The 21,672-nt window shown below is 43.6% G+C and overlaps 1 protein-coding gene across 5 annotated transcripts in view; it reads right to left on the bottom strand.

Moving 5' to 3' along the window:
- Nucleotides 1-21,672, bottom strand: part of STX8 (syntaxin 8) — a 258,686-nt gene that overhangs the window by 219,799 nt on the left and 17,215 nt on the right. For all 5 annotated transcript variants that reach the window (XR_007123565.1, XM_047709079.1, XM_047709078.1 and 2 more), the window contains exon 4: nucleotides 10,074-10,184. Coding sequence is in view for 4 of the 5 variants with exons in the window: in XM_047709079.1 (XP_047565035.1) it covers nucleotides 10,074-10,184 (111 nt within the window). In the remaining variant the exon portion in view is untranslated. The remainder of the gene's footprint in view (nucleotides 1-10,073; nucleotides 10,185-21,672) is intronic.

Below are 21,672 nucleotides of genomic sequence, written 5' to 3'. Positions count from 1 at the left end.
TAAGGAAGGTCTGCCTTTACAGGAGTGGAATCTTACAATATGTGCTCTGAAGTCAGACTCACTGTGCTCAACATGCTGGTAATGTGAGCTCTATCCATGGTGTGGCGTGCAGCCGCAGGTCATCTGTTCTCATCTTCTGTGTAGTGTCACTGTATAAATACGCCATTATGTATTTACCCGCCAGAGCATAGGTGTTCATGGAGTTGTTTCCAGGTAGGAATATTAATAACGCTGCTATACAGTCTTCTACATGCTTTTGTACACCTCCGTTTTAAGAGATAGTTTTTTTTTTTACAGGGTTTCCAAAGTGGTTGCAGAACTGAGAGAGAGGTTCACCAGCGGGGGGAGAATTCCAACCACTCCAAATCTAGCAACATTTGACCCATCTGCCATTTTAATTTCCGCCAATCTGGTAGGTGCGATGGTCTTGTGACACGGTTTTGCTTCGCACTTTCCTGATGTCTAGTTAAGTCGCGCATCTTCTCATATGCTCACCAGCAACTGGGTATCCTCTTTTGTGATGTCCAAATTCTAGTCTTCTGCCTCTTTTTCCTAATGGGTTGTTGGTCATTTTCTGAAATTATAGGTGTTCTTTATATATTCTGGATAGAACTCTGGTGTTGGATATATGCAATGCAAATATAGATCCTCATTCTGTGGTTCGTCTTTCATGCTTTGTGGTATCTCTTGATAAACGGAATTTCTTATTTTAAGGAAGTCCAACTCATTTTGTGTTTCTTTCATGTTGAATGCTCTATGTGTAAGAAATGTAAGAAATGTTTGCCCATCGCAAGGTCATGACATTCTCCTATGTTTTCTCCTTTAAGCTCTCATTTCACCTTTCTCATTTAGATCTGCAAGCCTTTTGGTACTGATTTTAATGGAGAGTGATACAAAGGCAAAGATTCTTTTCCTTCCATATGCATGTCCAGTCGATCTAACATTATTTACTGAAGAGACACTCTTTTCTCCACTACACTGCAGTGCACCTCTGTCATGAGTCAGGTGGCAATACGTGTGTAGACTCTGTATTGTTCCACTGGCTTATTTGCCCTTATGGTAAGTCCTGATAACTGATAATGTGAGCCCTCGTGCCTTTTGTTCTTCAAAATTGCCTTGGCTTTTCCTGGCTCTTTTAAACGTCATATAAGGTTTAGAATCATATCTTAAATGACAGAAGAAGAAAAAAACTGGCTGGGAACTCTAAATGGCTTTGTTCTGAACCTACAGGTGAATCTTGAGAGAGCTGACATCTTTATGATATTGAGACTTCCAATCCCTGAACATGGTCTTTTAGTTTTTCCTTAATTTCTCTAACCAAAGTTACAGTTTTCAGTGTAGAAGTTTCAAACACCTTTCATTTGACTTATGCTTACATATTCATGTTGTTCATGCTATAATAAAAGGCATCTTAACATTTTTTTTTTATATTTCTTTGTCGTTCAGCTTTCAAAACCTTCTGAGCAGAGAAGTTACCAGGTCACTGCTACTCACCTGTTATGTGGATGGACTACATTCATTACGGTTCAGGGGGTATCAGAGGTTTGCTCTGTCAACTTGATCAGTGGCGTGGGATTGCAATGACTAATATTTATTCGTATCTCATGGTCTTTAGATTCATGTGCCTGATCAGTCATCCAAATGGATAATCCTTCTTTCCACTCAGTATCTGACTCGAAGTCAGGCTACTGATAGAGTTCCTTTCCTATCCCACAGAGAGGGGAAAAAAAAATCTGGACTAAAATAACTATAGAGATCCATTAGACTGATTGTCAGTCTTGTGAGTACATCCATCACCAAAAAACTTCAAATAGCTATTCTGTCAAGTTCCGAAACACTTTCTCGACATTTAAGAGTATTAGTTAAAACGTTCTACTTCATAATCTCCAAGATATCCTGTGGAGCTGAAAAGATAGTGCAGAGAATCAAGAGGGCATATGACACTATAATTTATGTTAAAAGTAAAAGAGGTGGGAGGGAGAGCAGTGGTGTGTGTGTGTGTGTGTGTGTGTGCATGCACGTGCACATGCACATGCGTGCACCCCTGTATGTAGAATCTCTCTGGAGGGACACATTAAGAAACTATTAGAAGCGGTTGCCTCTGGGGAAGAAATGAGGAACTTCACATCTGTTGAAGTGGGAGGGAGCTCCAATCCTCACTGATTACTCTTTTGTATAATTTGGGTGTTTACACTATGATGCACAACTTTTAGATTAGATTTATATTTTTAAAAATTCTGTCAGTTCCCACAAACCACTGGGATATCCCAAAGGGTCAACATTTTGGTCTAAGCCTTCAACCAAACTGCCTCTTCTACAAAAGGAGTCACAGAAACCACTGTCATGTGACATACTCAGTTTTTCTCCCCAAGGAAACACAGTCATTATACACACTGCACGGTTGCTTATCGAACCAGCAGTCAATGCAGAGAAAATAAAAGGAACTAAGACAATATACAGTTCAGACTTTTCAGGTCAGTCTCTACCCAAATACTCCACCTTGTCATATGAAGTCTCAGTCCACACATCGAATTAACCCACTTCATTTCTCCAGAATGTGGAGATGAGGTCAGAGGCTATTACCTCCCACCAAGAGTTAAATAACTGACAGAAAACACACAAGAGCATCTGTCTGCAGTAGAAATCAGCTCTAATGGACCACCTAAATGTGTCACTAGAAGAACCATGGTGAAGTTCAAAGGCACATCTCTTGAACCTCTTCAGGCAGACAGGTAATATCCTGGCTTCCTTAAAAAGTGAGCTGAAGGTTTAAAGTGATTATCTAAGTTCCACATGAACCTAAATAAAATCACCCAGAAGGCCAGTGAGCTACCACTTCTCTGGGACTTCAGGACCAGGAGAAGGGACAGGAGATGAAGGTCCTTAGTATGTTCACACAACTCGAGAACCTTCCTCATCTGGTGTCAGAAGACACTTGGAGATGTAGTGAGTTACCACTGCTGGAAGAGCTGTGGGAGGAGGGCTGAGGTAGTCACTATGGCTTGCCTTCTCAGCTTTGCTAAGTCTCTTCTCACTCCTTATCAGAACCTTGACTCTGTTCAAGGCTCCACTGCTCAGGGAACACAAGCCCATCCTCAGTTTCAGCCCAGCCACATATCTCCTGGGCAGACCCAAGCCAATCATGGCAACTCCATTCTTCCCTGCTTTTGGCATAACCTAGCAGGAGATGCAAGCCTAACCTAGCTCTATTTTGAGCCGGTTTACTGACTGGGAAGCTTCTAGGAACTGCTTCCTTTCTCTTAAAAACAAATATAACTGGAAAATAGAAGAGAATCAACAGAAAGTCTAGAAACAGAGTAGTAAGAAAGTTTATGGTATTAACAGTGTATGGTATGAACAGCTTCCACATAAATGACGACCAAAAAGCATGATGGCGTGAAAAAGTGAATCTAAAACCACCAAAAACACAAAATACCTAAAAATATATTAAACCAGAAATGTGCACAGCACACCTGAAGACATTCTGAAAGCCCTGAAAGACAGGTTGGCCCAATGGAGACATGTTCCTAGAGAGAGAGAGTCAGCAGTATAAAGGGTTTCAAGATTGAATGGAATGCCAATTTTTAAAAAATGATTTTTCCCTTTTTAAAACATTTTTAAATCCTTTTTTTTTAACCTTCTTAAAGGTTTTAAAAAGGTTTAACCCCTTTTTTAAAAGCTGGGTTAGCGGATTCTAGAATTCATGTTTAAAAAAAAAATCAAAATTCTTAAAAAAGAAGTGTAATGACAAGAGGCAAACTCAATCATGTATTAAAACGTACAATAAAGCCTGGAAAGTAAAGGTGCTGGCATGTGAGCTGTCAGAGAGACCCCCAAAACACACCACAAAGTCCAGAAACAGATGCAAATATATATGTACACAGACGTATGATATTACAAAGCTCATCATCTCAAAATTTGTGAAAATGGATCGTTCAGGAAAAAACGTAGTTAGTCCAAAAAATCGGGTAGCCAAGTAAGAAAGTGGGATTCATACTCTTCACTAAATTAAATTCCAAGCGGATCAAGTATTTAACGGTTATAAAATAAAATCCCAAGAGTACTAAGCAGAAACACAGGAGAATTTCCTGATAACCTTGGTTCATTACCATTACATATAATAACTACATAAAACTCCACTAAGACATCATCTTCATATGTTAGATGTTAAATAACATCTTCATATATTAGATTGTGATAGGAACCCAAAGTTTAATGACACCGTCTCTGGGGCAGACTGTATGGAAACAGGCACTCACATGAATGGCTAGTGTAGGTCCACACTGGTTCTATGCGAGTTACAAGTGCAAATGCCCTCTGATCCAGCCACCCTACTTGTAAGAACCCATCTAGAGACAGATCTTCCCACAAGTGAACTCCCTTCAGTGTAAGGTCATTCACCAACATTATTCTATACTAGAAAAAGTGTATGTATTAAGTACATAGGCACACATATAAAATATATGTGTAACGATTGGAAACAATACACACATCTGTTAGCAGGAAGCTAGTTGAAGATATTATGGTACATGCATATAATGAAATATTATAAGAAATAATAAGAAATTAATTAGAAATTAATTAAGTTAATAAGAAATACTGTAGCTATAAAATGAATAACAAACTTCCTGGTTTGAGAAGCTCTTGGATGTATTTGATTAGGTGGTAGAATGGTACATATCATTTGTATGAAAAGATGGAGGGAAATAAGGAAACATATTCATATTTGCTGGTATATGCTTAAGAGAACTTTGTAAGGATATGCCAACAATTTTTAACAGTGATATTTACATCCAGAAGTGGGGAACATAGCAGGAGGGAGACTTGTCCCCAAGTCCTGTTAAATGCTTTTCAAACTTCTCAGCCATGTGAATATATTACTTACACAGGTATGCATTCTTTTGCTACTTCCTATCTAGAGAAGTAGCCTGCTCATGTGTTAATAACTTGATGCAACATAAAATATGAACCAATGACTCTTTAGGAAAGATATAAATCATCCTTCTTATAACTCGGGCTTTCATTTGAAATAAAACTGCCAGTGACTTAAAATGGGGAAGGGCCGCTTTTCATGTAAAATTTCATGTAGATTTTTCGTTTGCCCACCTTGGCTTCCGATACGGTGACACTGACATGAAACATGAACTGGAGGGATCATACTTTACCAGCTCATAGAGAGAAATCTGAAATCAAGTGTAAAGTTCACACTCTCAGAGGACGTGAGCATTCCATTACCATCATTATTCTTTTGAGTTTAGCCATCCGCCTGCTTATTAATACACCGTTCCTGACACACAGCAACCATCTCAACATCTAAATAACTTCCTATTTCCTATAATCCTCAATATAGTTGGCGGTGTGAGGATTAAAGCTTAGCCAATTAGCCACCCACCACGGCCGAGTTAATCACATAATGTCTGAGATGCTCACCGAGCAGTGGAGTATGCAAGGATTTTTTTTTTCTCTCTCTCTACAGACAAAGATTTAACTAATTGTGAGACCCAGCCATGCTCTCAGATATAAAGGGCAGCAGGATTTAAAAATCAGAAGCTGTGTCACTGCTTAATATCTTCTGAGAGACATTGTTACCCAGCGACTTCTTTAACAAGTTTCCAAATGCCTTAAATTAGTCAACCATTGCTTATTTAGACTCTGGTCCTACCGCAAGGTTTACTGCTTTCGAATAATGACTGGTTAATCCGTAAGGTACAACTAAGATCCCATCACATGACAGCTCCGCATTCAAGGGCGTGATTGCCACATTAATGTCGGGTTCAAGGAAATGCTAATCCAAACTGGGGTCTGACAATCCCCTCGTCTCCTTAATCAGGCCACATACGAGGAGGAAAGGAAGAGAGAAGGAAGGGGAGAGGGAGGGGGACCCCCCAGGGAGAGAGGAGGCTAAGGGTTCGGGGGTGGGGGGGCGGGCAAGAGAGGAGTGGGGGGGTCATACAAAGGAAACCGGAAGCGGGGGGGGGCACGTGATCTTGTGTTGGGGCTGCCGGTTATCACGGGGCTCTGAGATACTGATGAGCTGATCTACCCCAGGCCCGCCACAGGGAGCGCCACGTGGTGACCGTGACAAATGACAAATTGTGCCACAGAGAGCGTGTCTCTCACATGCTTAAGTTCTGATAAGGCTTTCTGGCCCATGTTATTTCTGTAGGTCTGCAGGTCGGGACCTAAGGCGAAGGCATATGCCAGCACCCAGCCCCCACTGCCCCCACCATGGAGGACAAAGCGACCCGCAGTGACAGAAAGAATGACAGAAGCAAACAAAAGTGCCGGAGGAATCTAGGGGTCGGAGAAGTAGACAAAGACACTGGAGGAGCCCAGAACCAGGAATTACCTGTGGGGAGGGCTAAGGAAGCCCTTGTAGGTCAGAGAAACCGACTGGCAGAGAAGGGAATGGGGTTTCTCCAAAGACAGAGTTGAACAGCTCCAGTATCAGGAATGACTGGGCATCGCCGCAGTCAGGAGGCGAGGGGACAAGTCTGTGAACCCGAACTGCTCCTGTCTCCATCTGAACTCAGATTCTCAGAAGGCTGGAGAAAGATTAGGGTTTGAGAAGTTGGAGAGGGTCGGGGAGGACTCAAGTGTGGGGGTCAGGGGTACAAAGGGCAAAAATAACACTCTGACGTAGGCAGGTAAGTGAAATCACAGACCAAAAACTCTGACTTACAACCTAAGACAATGACTTCTAGCCCAGACGTGACATCCTTTCATTCACACGCTCACCAAGATCCTTATTTCCTGCCTCTTGCACATCTGCAGGGGAGCTGTGTTCCCTGCCGAGTTGGGTCAGGGCCGCCTGGGTGTCCCTTTCACGGCCCGCAGGCAGATTTCCTTACAAATCTTCGAGGCCGCTTTAATCTAGCAGGCACCCTCTCATTGATCAGATCCTCCAGGAATGACTACGGGACTCACACTTTTGGGACCGAGTTCTGGGCTGTACTGTGTCCCCACAAACATTCTGATGTTGCAGTGCGAGCCCCTAGTACCTAGCTCAGGACACAATGGTATTTGGAGATGGGTTCTTTCGAGGGGTGACTTAATTTAAAAAAACGAGGGCATCAGGGTGGGCTATAATCCAGCACGACTGGTGTCTTTAGAGGGAATCTGGACACGGGCACACACAGAGGAACGACCACATGAAGTCGGCCATCTACGAGCCCAGGAGAGAGGGCTAGAATAGACCCTCTGTCATGACCCTCAGAAGGAACCACCCACTCCTTGATCTGGACTTCTAGCCTCTAGGACTGTGAGCATAGACCACCTAGCATTACCTTTCCTCAGTTTCCCTAAAATTCTCCCACCCATCAGTTTACTTCGGGGCCCAAGGAGGCTTCAGGTGACAGAACTCCAGAAGGTAAGTCAGTGCCCATCGTGGATCTTGTAGCCAGAATTCACGCACAACCGTTTGCTAACAAAACAAGGAGCAGCAAGCCAGGCACCTGGGAAAGGCACCATGACGAGATTTGGGCCGGCAGAATAGGCGGGCACGCTGGAACAAATCTGGTCAGCTAGGGAGGCCAGGGGTGGGATAGAAGCCCTCCAGGCTTGGGTGGGGGGCGGGGGGAGGAGGCAGCAGCCCGAGCTCTCTCCTGGCCCCACGGTGACACAATGCGCCAGAAAGAACATCTTCCGTTTGCAAAGGTTTTGGAGTCCACAAAGCCCTTCAACGTACCGATCACCTCATCTGGTCCCCACGACAATGAAAGAGAGGCAGCACCCATATCTGCACCTCAAGGTCAATGATTTTGAAGCCCAGATGGCTGGGAGACCAGCAAGCCACTGAGCTGATTCCGACACTGGGTCCCACCCTTCTCCTGGGACCAGGGGGAAGAGTTTGCATCTGGAGATGCTCACATCTGGGTGAAACCTGAACTCTGAGACTGATCCGTTTTAGAACCTTGTGCCAGAGACCCGACCCCTCCAGACCTCAGTTTCTCTAGTCTAAAATGGACATGTGTGCTAAAGATCTCCTGGGCAAGTGCACATGTGGACTCGGATGCGAAGTGCCACTGCTAAGAACAAAGGATATGGGGCCGTATTTCTCAAACGGGAAGGTGCCTTCAAAACACTGAGAATCTTCTTAAAAATGCAGCTCCGAGGGTCCCTGGCTGGCTCAGTGGGTAGAGCATATGCTTCTTAACTGCAGGGTCCTGAGTTCAAGCCCCAAGCTCGGAATGGAGCCTACTTCAAATAAAATTATTTTTAGAAAACGCAGATCCAGGGCGCCTGGGTGGCTCAGTTGTTAAGCGTCTGCCTTCAGCTCAGATGATGATCCCAGGGTCTGGGATCGAGCCCCACACTGGCTCCCCGCTCAGCATGGAGTCTATTTCTCCCTCTGCCTGCTGCTCTGCTCTGTCAAATGAATAAAATCTTTAAAAAAAAAAAAAAAAGAAAAGAAAAAACAAACCAAAACCCAAAAACGCAGATCCAGAAGGTCGGGGGCGGGGCCTGAGATCTGTGTTTTTAACAGGCTCCCAGCTGGTGCTGACACCTGCACGCAGGTCACACTTTACATTAACAAGGACGTGGAAACGATCACAGGAGAGAAGACAGGTGATAAACAAGTGGGGACTAGAAAACCCACAAAACCCATGAAGACCTAGCACAGGAGGTGGCCCCCCCGGCATCTTTATAGGACACAATGAAGAGCGATGAGCAGGGCCTGGCACATAGCTAACATTTGTCGAAGGGTAACCATCACCGTCCGTCATAGTCACTACCTCCAGGACCACAAAGCAAGGGTGTGGAGATGCCCCTCATCGCCTCTGCACTTGACCCTTCCTCCTGAGTATGCCTCTGTTCTCTTTCTGGACTGCAAAGACCATCCCCTTCAGGGTAAAGGCCCTTCTTGACAGACAGTATGGACTCTGCCCATGGATCCCCTGGCTCGTGTGTTCATTTCATGCACTGCTCGCTGCCAGAGCAACACCCCGCCCACCCGAGGCTTCTCACAAACTCTGTCCAGGACACCACCCCTCCCTTCCGGACTCCTGGGCTTCATCTCTCCACTGCAATGACTTAAGATTTCACTGAACTTCCCATGTCTTTCGTAAGTTCTTTCTAAAAACCCTGGATCACATGCTCGCAAGAGGTCTGAGGCTGACAGGAAACTGTTTCCCTCCTCAGCTTACCCCAGAGCCATGGTCTGCAATCCTGGCTGCCTGTGGGCCTTGGACCCTCCTTCCCCCACCCACACCCCCGCTTTAATTGTCTAAGGCGGGACCTAGTAACATGTGGTCAAAGGTAAAAAAATAAATAAATAAATAAAATAACAAACCAAAAAAACCATTGCCCTCGGGAAGCCGTATTATTCCTGATCAGGAACTCCGCAGAAGCAAGCTCCTCTCTAGAATGAAAGCCTCATCCCTAGAGGGGAAGAGGTAGAGAAGTGAGTTTCTACTCAAAGTTCACTTCCTGCTGTGATGGTTCCCACCAAGGAGCTCTGAAAGCTGGGCGGGGGGGGCGGCGGGGGCGGGCACTTCGAAAGACATAACCATACAGGGATTGTGAACCCCAACCCTGGAAAGCTGGATGGCCTTTCCAGGTCTTCCAACAGAACTGGGCACAGGATGGCCATCAACTGTGTTGGCGAGTAAATCACTTCAGGCAGAGAACAGGCAAGAATACACCTGCCCCACTCCCGGACCTTCATGAGCCACGGACAAGTCTCCCTAGGACACAGCTTTCCAAGGTGCCAGTGGGAAAAAAACAAAATAAAACAAAAGAAACACCTCTCTCCCCCCACAGATGAGTACATGCCTTCAGGAGTTTAAAAGACAGCTCCCATAGGACAAAGCAAGCAAAGAATGCAAAGGAGATTTGCTGACGTCGTCCGTACTCTCCCCAGTCTTCCCTCGGGATGGGATTCGGCTGAACACCCTGATGTACTACATCTAGAACATTAAAGAACACTAAACTGAAAGAAAGTGGGAGTCAAACACTCTACCGGAGCTGAGTGTATTTTACTCGTTGAATTAAGCCATTCAGCACGCAAATCTCTAATCTCTGCAAACACACCTTCACCCACCACGTAACCCCTGGAAATGAAGGCATCCTACCTGATGAGATCTGGTTCTGCACCCTCGTTCTTAAAGGATGCCATAAGTAGTCTCTCTCGAGTTACAAGTTCATCCAGCAGGTTCTGTCTTCGGTCTCCTTCAAGCTGTGTTCTGCAGGCGTCTCGTTAAGGTCCAACGGTGGGTGGATTACCTCACTTTCCCTATTCTGGCATTAAGGGAGCTCTCCCAGTCGGCTGTGACCATTACAGACCCTAAGCAACTGTGGCCAGAAGAGACCTGAACTGTTCTCCTCCTGCTCTGACCTTCGACATCGCAGATCTTCCAAGTAAAGGGCCTTGACAGAACCGAAGCAGAGTTCTGAAACAGACCCCCACCCCCGGAAATACAGCAGGTAGAAATTATCTTCCTCCCAGAGACTTACACTGAAATGATTATTCCTGTCGGCAGAGCCATCTGACTCAGGAATTCCTTGGGTTTTGAGTTATAGGAGGCAGTGTTCAAAGGTGATTTCCTAGACCCTAGTACCCTAAGGTGCTCTGTAAGGAAGGAAAGAGGTTCTCTATACCGCCTTTCTTCCGTGTTAACGCCTATGGACACTCCTCAAATAGCTTTTGTAACGTGCTACTCTATGCGACAGATTCGCTCTAAAAGGAGTTCCCGTCAGTTCATTATTTAAACACACGGCACGGTATTTAACTCTAAAGACAATTACAAAGAAAGAATCTGGATCTCAGTGTGTTATTCTAGCAAGCGCGTTAAACCAGGAGTCCAAAGCCTACAGTCTTGCTTTGACCACTATGTATGATCTTGAGTCCCCTGTTTGGATCTCCATGTCTTTCTATGCAATGCCAAAAAACAGATAATCTCTAATATCTTTTCCAGCACACCTCATGAATTATGGCTAAAGAAATAAACCGAGGCTAAATCCAGAGTTTTCTGCTCTAGCTTTCTAAGTGAGTTCTTCTAGGCTGAGTGAGAGAGAGAGAAAGAGAGAGAGAGAGAGAGAGGGTGTGTGTGTGTGTGTGTGTGTTTAAAAACAAAACCGAATGTTCAGGGAGAACATTTCTGCCGTAAAAAGAACAACAGGAGAAAGCTAACTGATCCTTCTGAAAGGGTGTATCCGACACAAGACATAAAAAGTAAGTACAGAAATAAGCCATCTCAGCAACAATTTTTTCTGGCTTTGAGTTTGTTATTAGACGGCTTTTGTTTTATTGGCCCTGAAAGCCCGGTAATCCAGCATCACCCTGGCCACAATTACCTAGTGCTGGTAACAGTAAGACATGAGTGAGCCTGCTGCTTTACATTCAGAGATGCTTTTCTATTTAAAAGGAAGATGGCAAACGCTGCATGGAGGCCCAAAATATTTCTAAGAAATTGGCCAAATCAAGCAGTAGCATCGCCCTCTCCCGCAGGAGGCGCGGGACCACGGCCCAGGGAAGCTGCAATTTCTGCTGCTAATTTTGAACAGAAAGAGCTAGCTTGCTGGTAAAATCATAATAATATTTAAAAATCCAGAAAAAAGGTCCCCGGTAACAGACAGTAGTTAGTCACACCAGGAATCCCCACACCAATGCAGCTATGCAGTATCAGTGGTTTCAGATGATTAAAATAAGTCAATAAATAAATAAATGAATTCTCTGAACATTCCAGAATGCCACACTACCCCCACAGAAAATCGCTACCATTGCTCTTCCAATTCATTCTTGCCCGTATGTCACTATGCCCCCAAGTACGCCATCTGGGAAACTGTAAGGTAGCAACTGCAACTAAGAAACAGCGGGCTGGGCGTCGGACTCAGCTCAGGTCATGATCTCAGGGTCATGAGATCGAGCCCCGCTTTGGGCTCCACGCTGAGTGGGGAGCCTGCTTGAGATTCTCTTTCCCTCTCCCTCAGCCCCGCCCCCGTTCATGCTCTCTTTCTCTAAAGTAAATTTAAAAATCATAAAAAAATTAAAAGGCCAACATCTGCCTTTTGATCAATGCCAACATCAGGAAAAAGTGTTGATGTGTTTCCTTTAGTGACAGACTGTCCACAGAGCAGAAGGCAAGAGAAGTTCTTCAGTGGGGAGGGAGGGGGAGGGGACAAGCTTTCAGAAGCTATGGCATGAATTATATGGGGCAAAATGGGAATTTTAATTTGCAGAAACTATTAATTACATCACAGTACTAATTCGCTTTGTCCTGTGCCCCGTGCGCAGCCTGCTCTGGCAACAAAAAGCTAAATCCCCCATCCATTCTTAAAATCAAAGTCTGAGTACACTGGCTCAGGGCTTTAAAGATTAAAAAAAAAAATTATAAAAGTATCATTAGAGAAAACAGAGGTGGAACTTTTTGATAATCTTGGGGTAGGAGAAATCTTACTCGTCGAGACTGAAAACGTAGAGGCCATGAAGGAAAAGACAAATCAGACTACATAAAAATTGTAAATATCTGCAAATGATAAATTTGTAAATATCTGCAAAATAAATTTATCAGTGACAAATGAAAAGAAAGGCAAAGGCTAAACGGAGCACAGAAGAAACCATAATAACAGAAAAGTATTCCGTTTTACGTTGGTCAAAGAAATGCAAAAGGAAACACAGTATCCTTTTCACCCATCAGTTAGGAAGCGTGACCAGGAAGTTCTGGAAAGGGCAGTGGGAGCACCCACTGATACTCCTGGTGAGAATGTAAACCAGCTCAGCCAATGGCCAGACTGCCTTCTCAATGACATAACATTCAGAAGACACATTCCTTCAACAGGACCTTCTGCAGATACAGTCACACATCTACACCAAGACTTCAGAGCAGAGATGTTCACGGCAGCATTGTTTATAATAGCCAAAGAGCAGAAATGTCCTGCCGTCCGTAATAAGCAATTAGTGCAACCCCACAGTGGAAGGTTTTGTAGCCTAGAAGAAAAAAAGAGTAGAAACGCTCTTTATGGACTGAAAGATAGTAAGTAATGTTGCCAAGGGCTTACTAAGTACTTACATGTATTAGCTGATATGGAAACATCTCTAAAACACAGTGTTAACACAAAACAAAAGAAAAAGCAGCAGCAAAAAGAGTGGATGGTGTCTTCCCACTGCATTTAAAAGTACTTAGCTGGACACACACGTTTGTCTATCTACTCAGGAAATTTCTGGAAGGATACACAGCAACGCTTCCAAGGAGGAAGAACTAGGGATTCAGGGTGTGAGGGAGTATCCTGTTCGTGGAGTATCGTTTTGTATTGTGTGCCAATCATAATGCTAGTTAATAAAATTAGAAAGTGCTTTTATAATAAAAACAGGAAAAGAAAGGTTTTAAAATATAGCAGACACCTGTTACAGTATCAAGCTTGTTAAGCATGGACTTTAAGTCACATCAATTTCAAGAGCGGTAAAGTGTGGTGATCGTGTTTTGTAGGTTAGCAGCTAAAGAACAGAATCACAGATGGTCATGGCTACAAGAGACCTTAGCATTCCCCCAAGCCAGCTGGGGTTCTCCTGGTTCTCCCGACTACTAGCTTGTCCCAGTGTGGCTGTCCCCTGGTTGGTTAATGACAATGCTGGGCAAGAGCCCAGTTCATTCTGCTTTAGGTCAGGGTTTGTCGACCACATCGGGCTGGCCTTGACCACCAAACCTTCTGTGGGCTTCTCCACCCTGGGGCTCCCAGGACTGCCCACTTAACTTTGTACTGCTCAGCATCCTGTTAAAGTCAGTAACAAGACGAGTAATACTAATTCAGAACCTCCCCAGAGACTTCCTGCTAACCTGGGAAGACCGGAAGTTTAAGCAATTAGGAATGCCCTCCTCCTTTGTTTATAAGAATTTTAATCTACTGAGAGGACACTGCTTAAGGAGGTGGGGGGGAAGAGGGCAAAAGGAGAAGTCATAGATTTAACAGCCCTTCTGCATGGCGCACTTATTACGTGGGGGCTGTGGTTAACAAGAGGTCCAAGAATCGTCCAGGCAAGGATCCTACTTCCTGATGTGGACTGATAGTAGCTGGAAGGCATGAGAGAAGGGCAGGGAAGACAAGCAGAAAATAGGGCACACAGTCAGTGGCCAGTGCTGGGACCGCCTCCTCCACCAACTGGAAGAATAACCAAGGAGGAAGGTCGGAAGACAGACCATAGTACCATAGTACTCCATCATCGTCTAGGCTGGTCTTACACATAAAGACAAGTGAGGGGGACATAAGGCTGTACGAGATGGGATGCAGAGTTCACACTACTAGTACTTGCTACCAAGGCACATTAGCACAGTTTCCCTGCTGAAACTCTATCAGCACTTGGATCCTAAGAGGAAGGGGAAACCAAGATGCTGCTGGTCCCACAGGATGCGCCGCCCCACTCCAGCTCCCGGATTTTCTATTTAGTAGAAAGGCTTAAGGATTTTGGCAAGTCTGGGACACCTGGGTGGCTCAGATGGTTAAGCATCACCTTCAGCTCAGGTCCTGATCTCCAGGTCCTGGGATCGAGTCCCAGGTGGGGCCCCCAGCTCAGCAGGGAGCCTGCTTTTTCCTCTCCCTCTGCCTCACCCCTGCTTGTGCTCCCTCTCTCTCTCTCAAATGAATAAACAAAATCTTTAAAAAAAAAAAAAAAGAATTTTGGCAAGTCCTGCTTGTGAATTCATCACTCTGGAGAAGGAAGAAGTTTGCAGACACACTTATTTTGGGGTGCCTTAACAAAATAGTTGCAAGAGGACAGTTTACAGTCCTAGAGGCCAGACTTCTCCAGCTCACATGCACTGCATCCTTTTTTTTAAGTTAACAAACTGCACTGAATATTTTTCATGTACCAGACCAGGTCCTTACCTCCCTCAAAGCATTGACCACATCTTGCAAGCACTATTTCAATACTGTCATTTTCTGTGTGCTTTGATATAACTTCTTTACATGATGATGAACCCTGTAAGGACTACCTGTCAGTTCCCACGGTAGCGGGGATTTTTACCATAGTGACAAAACAGTAAGTAGCAGGTAATCCTCAAGGGGGGCTGACTACACGCCAAACACTCGCCCTGCACATCACTGAATCCTGTCGACAATCCTATAAGCCAGGGGTACTTCTACTACTCCTATTTCCAGATGAAAAAACCTCACACACACGGGAGGAGGAGTCAAGATGGCAGAGAAGTAGCAGGCTGAGACTACTTCAGGTAGCGGGAGATCAGCTAAATAGCTTATCTAAAGATTGCAAACACCTACAAATCCAACGGGAGATCGAAGAGAAGAAGAACAGCAATTCTAGAAACAGAAAATCAACCACTATCTGAAAGGTAGGACTGGCAGAGAAGAGAATCCAAAGCGACTGGAAGATAGACCGCGGGGGTAGGGGCCGGCTCCCGGCTCCCGGCGGAGCAACGGAGCACAAAATCGGGACTTTTAAAAGCCTGTTCCGCTGAGGGACATCGCTCCAGAGGCTTAACCGGGGTGAAGCCCACACGGGGTCAGCGCGGCCTCAGGTCCCACAGGGTCACAAAAGGATCAGGCGTGTCTGAGTGTCGCAGAGCTTACCGGTATTAGAACAGGGAAGCTGGCTACAGAGACAGAGCTGAGGAGTGAGCTCTAAGCTCGGGGTTACCTTGAACCAGTCGCAGGCTCGGTCAGCTCGGAGCGCGGCCGGAGGCCATGGTAACGGGAGTCATTGGGCGCTGTTCTCTGAGGGCGCACTGAGGAGTGGGGCACCGGGCTCTCGGCTCCTCTGGGCCGGAGACCGGGAGGCCGCTATCTTCATTCCCGTCTTCCGGAACTCTACAGAAAGCGCTCAGGGAAAAAAAGCTCCTGAAAGCAAACCCAGCAAACCCCAGCGGATTACTCAGCCCGGCCCCGGGTAAGGGCGGTGCAACTCCGCCTGGGGCAAAGACGCTTGAGAATCACTACAACAGGCCCCTCCCCCAGAAGATCAACGAGAAACCCAGCCAGGACCAAGTTCACCTACCAAGGAGTGCAGTTTCAATACCAAGGAGAGCGGCGGAATTCCAGAGGAGAAGAAAGCAAAGCATGGAACTCATGGCTTTCTCCCCATGATGCTTTAGTCTTGCAGTTAATTTAATTTTTTTTTCTTTTTCAATTTTTTTTTCTCTTCTTCAGCTAAATTTTTTTTAACTTTTACCATTTTCTTTTTTAACGTTTTCTTTTTAAAGATTTTTTATTTATTTATTTGACAGAGAGAGATCACAAGTAGACAAAGAGGCAGGCAGAGAGAGGGAGGGAAGCAGGCTCCCCGCCGAGCAGAGAGCCTGACACGGGACTCGATCCCAGGACCCCGAGATCATGACCCGAGCCGAAGGCAGCGGCTTAAACCACTGAGCCACCCAGGCGCCCCTTTTTTAATGTTTTTTAAATAGTTTATCTAATATATATATATTTTTTCCTTTTTATATTTTTTATCGGCTTTCTTTTTTTAATAGTTTCTTTTTTTTTTTTTCTTTCTGAACCCCTTTTTATCCCCTCTCTCCCCCCTCACGATTTGGGATCTCTTCTGATTTGGCTAAAGCATATTTTCCTGGGGTTGTTGCCACCCTTTTAGTATTTTACTTGCTCCGTCATATACTCTTATCTGGACAAAATGACAAGGCGGAAAAATTCACAACAAAAAAAAGAACAAGAAGCAATACCAAAGGTTAGGGACCTAATAATACAGACATTGGTAATATGTCAGATATAGAGTTCAGAATGATGATTCTCAAGGTTCTAGCCGGGCTTGAAAAAGGCATGGAAGATATTAAAGCAACCCTCTCGGGAGATATAAAAGCCCTTTCTGGAGAAATAAAAGAACTAAAATCTAACCAAGTTGAAATCAAAAAAGCTATTAATGAGGTACAATCAATGATGGAGGCTCTCACTGCTAGGATAAATGAGGCAGAAGAAAGAATTAGCGATATAGAAGACCAAATGACAAAATAAAGAAGCTGAGCAAAAGAGGGACAAACAGCTACTGGACCACGAGGGGAGAATTCGAGAGATAAGTGACACCATAAGACGAAACAACATTAGAATAATTGGGATTCCAGAAGAACAGGAAACAGAGAGGGGAGCAGAAGGTATGTTGGAGAGAATTATTGGAGAGAATTTCCCCAATATGGCAAAGGGAACAAACATCAAAATCCAGGAGGTTCAGAGAACTCCCCTCAAAATCAATAAGAATAGGTCCACACCCCGTCACCTAATAGTAAAATTGACAAGTCTTAGTGACAAAGAAAAGATCCTGAAAGCAGCCCGGGAAAAGAAGTCTGTAACGTACAATGGTAAAAATATTAGATTGGCAGCAGACTTATCCACAGAGACCTGGCAGGCCAGAAAGTGCTGGCATGATATTTTCAGAGTACTAAATGAGAAAAACATGCAGCCAAGAATACTATATCCAGCTAGGCTATCATTGAAAATAGAAGGAGAGATTAAAAGCTTCCAGGACAAACAAAAACTGAAAGAATTTGCAAATACCAAACCAGCTCTACAGGAAATATTGAAAGGGGTCCTCTAAGCAAAGAGAGACCCTAAAAGTAGTAGATCAGAAAGAAACAGAGACAATATACAATAACAGTCACCTTACAGGCAATACGATGGCACTAAATTCATATCTCTCAATACTTACCCTGAATGTGAATGGGCTAAATGCCCCAATCAAAAGACACAGGGTATCAGAATGGATCAAAAAACAAAACCCATCTATATGTTGCCTACAAGAAACTCATCTTAAACCCGAAGACACCTCCAGGTTTAAAGTGAGGGGGTGGAAAAGAATTGACCATGCTAATGGACATCAGAAGAAAGCAGGAGTGGCAATCCTTATAGCAGATCAATTAGATTTTAAGCCAAAGACTATAATAAGAGATGAGGAAGGACACTATATCATACTCAAAGGAACTGTCCAACAAGAAGATCTAACAATTTTAAATATCTATGCCCCTAACGTGGGAGCAGCCAACTCTATAAACCAATTAATAACAAAATCAAAGAAACACATCGACAATAATACAATAATAGTAGGGGATTTTAACACTCCCCTCACTGAAATGGACAGATCATCCAAGCAAAAGATCAACAAGGAAATCAAGGCCTTAAATGACACACTGGACCAGATGGACATCACAGATATATTCAGAACATTTCATCCCAAAGCAACAGAATACACATTCTTCTCTAGTGCACATGGAACATTCTCCAGAATAGATCACATTCTTGGTCCTAAATCAATTCTCAACCGGTATCAAAAGACTGGGATCATACCCTGCATATTTTCAGACCACAATGCTCTAAAGCTAGAACTCAATCACAAGAGGAAATTTGGAAAGAACCCAAATACATGGAGACTAAACAGCATCCTTCTAAAGAATGAATGGGTCAACCAGGAAATTAAAGAAGAATTGAAAAAATTTATGGAAACAAATGATAATGAAAACACAACGGTTCAGAATCTGTGGGACACAACAAAGGCAGTCCTGAGAGGAAAATATATAGCGGTACAAGCCTTTCTCAAGAAACAAGAAAGGTCTCAGGTACACAACCTAACCCTACACCTAAAGGAGCTGGAGAAAGAACAAGAAAGAAAGCCTAAACCCAGCAGGAGAAGAGAAATCATAAAGATCAGAGCAGAAATCAATGAAAGAGAAACAAAAAAAAAACAATAGAACAAATCAACGAAACTAGGAGCTGGTTCTTTGAAAGAATTAATAAGATAGATAAACCCCTGGCCAGACTTATCAAAAAGAAAAGAGAAAGGACCCAAATAAATAAAATCATGAATGAAAGAGGAGAGATCACAACGAACACCAAAGAAATACAGACAAGTATAAGAACATACTATGAGCAACTCTACGCCAACAAATTTGACAATCTGGAAGAAATGGATGCATTCCTAGAGACATATAAACTACCACAACTGAACCAGGAAGAAATGGAAAGCCTGAACAGACCCATAACCATTAAGGAGATTGAAACAGTCATCAAAAGTCTCCAAACAAAGCCCAGGGCCAGACGGCTTCCCGGGGGAATTCTACCAAACATTTAAAGAAGAACTAATTCCTATTCTCCTGAAACTGTTCCAAAAAATAGAAATAGAAGGAAAACTTCCAAACTCATTTTATGAGGCCAGCATCACCTTGATCCCAAAAACAGACAAGGATCCCAACAAAAAAGAGAACTACAGACCAATATCCTTGATGAACACAGATGCAAAAATTCTCGCCAAAATACTAGCCAATAGGATTCAACAGTACATTAAAAGGATTATTCACCACGACCAAGTGGGATTTATTCCAGGGCTGCAAGGTTGGTTCAACATCCGCAAATCAATCAATGTGATACAACACATTAATAAAAGAAAGAACAAGAACCATATGATACTCTCCATAGATGCTGAAAAAGCATTTGACAAAGTACAGCATCCCTTCCTGATCAAAACTCTTCAAAGTGTAGGGATAGACGGCACATACCTCAAGATTATCAAAGCCATCTATGAAAAACCCACCGCAAATATCATTCTCAATGGAGAAAAACTGAAAGCTTTTCCACTAAGGTCAGGAACACGGCAGGGATGTCCGTTATCACCACTGCTATTCAACATAGTACTAGAAGTCCTAGCCTCAGCAATCAGACAACAAAAGGAAATTAAAGGCATCCAAATCGGCAAAGAAGAAATCAAACTATCACTCTTCGCAGATGATATGATACTCTATGTGGAAAACCCAAAAGACTCCACTCCAAAACTGCTAGAACTTGTACAGGAATTCAGTAAAGTGTCAGGATATAAAATCAATGCACAGAAATCAGTTGCATTTCTCTACACCAACAACAAGACAGAAGAAAGAGAAATTAAGGAGTCCATCCCATTTACAATTGCACCCAAAACTATAAGATACCTAGGAATAAACCTAACCAAAGAGACTAAGAATCTATACTCAGAAAACTATAAAGTACTCATGAAAGAAATTGAGGAAGACACAAAGAAATGGAAAAATATTCCATGCTCCTGGATTGGAAGAATAAATATTGTGAAAATGTCTATGCTACCTAAAGCAATCTACACATTTAATGCAATTCCTATCAAAGTACCATCCATTTTTTTTCAAAGAAATGGAACAAATAATCCTAAAATTTATATGGAACCAGAAAAGACCTCGAATAGCCAAAGGAATATTGAAAAAGAAAGCCAAAGTTGGTGGCATCACAATTCCGGACTTCAAGCTCTATTACAAAGCTGTCATCATCAAGACAGCATGGTACTGGCACAAAAACAGACCCATAGATCAATGGAACAGAATAGAGAGCCCAGAAATGGACCCTCAACTCTATGGTCAACTCATCTTCGACAAAGCAGGAAAGAATGTCCAATGGAAAAAAGACAGCCTCTTCAATAAATGGTGTTGGGAAAATTGGACAGCCACATGCAGAAAAATGAAATTGGATCATTTCCTTACACCACACACGAAAATAGACTCAAAATGGATGAAGGATCTCAATGTGAGAAAGGAATCCATCAAAATCCTTGAGGAGAACACAGGCAGCAACCTCTTCGACGTCAGCCGCAGCAACATCTTCCTAGGAACATCACCAAAGGCAAGGGAAGCAAGGGCAAAAATGAACTCTTGGGATTTTATCAAGATCAAAAGCTTTTGCACAGCAAAGGAAACAGTGAACAAAACCAAAAGACAACTGACAGAATGGGAGAAGATATTTGCAAATGACATATCAGATAAAGGGCTAGTGTCCAAAATCTATAAAGAACTTAGCAAACTCAACACCCAAAGAACAAATAATCCAATCAAGAAATGGGCAGAGGACATGAACAGACATTTCTGCAAAGAAGACATCCAGATGGCCAACAGACACATGAAAAAGTGCTCCACATCACTTGGCATCAGGGAAATACAAATCAAAACCACAATGAGATATCACCTCACACCAGTCAGAATGGCTAAAATGAACAAGTCAGGAAATGACAGATGCTGGCGAGGATGCGGAGAAAGGGGAACCCTCCTACACTGTTGGTGGGAATGCAAGCTGGTGCAACCACTCTGGAAAACAGCATGGAGGTTCCTCAAAATGTTGAAAATAGAACTACCCTATGACCCAGCAATTGCACTGCTGGGTATTTACCCTAAAGATACAAACGTAGTGATCCGAAGGGGCACGTGCACCCGAATGTTTATAGCAGCAATGTCTACAATAGCCAAACTATGGAAAGAACCTAGATGTCCATCAATAGATGAATGGATAAAGAAGATGTGGTATATATACACAATGGAATACTATGCAGCCATCAAAAGAAATGAAATCTTGCCATTTGCGATGACGTGGATGGAACTAGAGGGTATCATGCTTAGCAAAATAAGTCAATCGGAGAAAGACAACTATCATATGACCTCCCTGATATGAGGGAGAGGAGATGCAATATGGGGGGTTAAGGGGGTAGGAGAAGAATAAATGTAACAAGATGGGATTGGGAGGGAGACAAACCATAAGTGACTCTTAATCTCACAAAACAAACTGAGGGTTGATGGGGGGAGGGAGGTTGGGAGAGGGGGGGTGGTGTTATGGATATTGGGGAGGGGATGTGCTATGGTGAGTGCTGTGAAGTGTGTAAACCTGGCGATTCGCAGACCTGTACCCCTGGGGATAAAAACATATGTTTATTAAAAAAATAACAATGCAAAAAAAAAAAAC

Source organism: Lutra lutra, chromosome 16 (assembly GCF_902655055.1).
Source record: "Lutra lutra chromosome 16, mLutLut1.2, whole genome shotgun sequence".
NCBI classification, from domain to species: domain Eukaryota; kingdom Metazoa; phylum Chordata; class Mammalia; order Carnivora; family Mustelidae; genus Lutra; species Lutra lutra.
The sequence above is the reverse complement of the archived record's forward strand: the minus strand, read 5'-3'. Positions and strand labels throughout refer to the sequence as shown.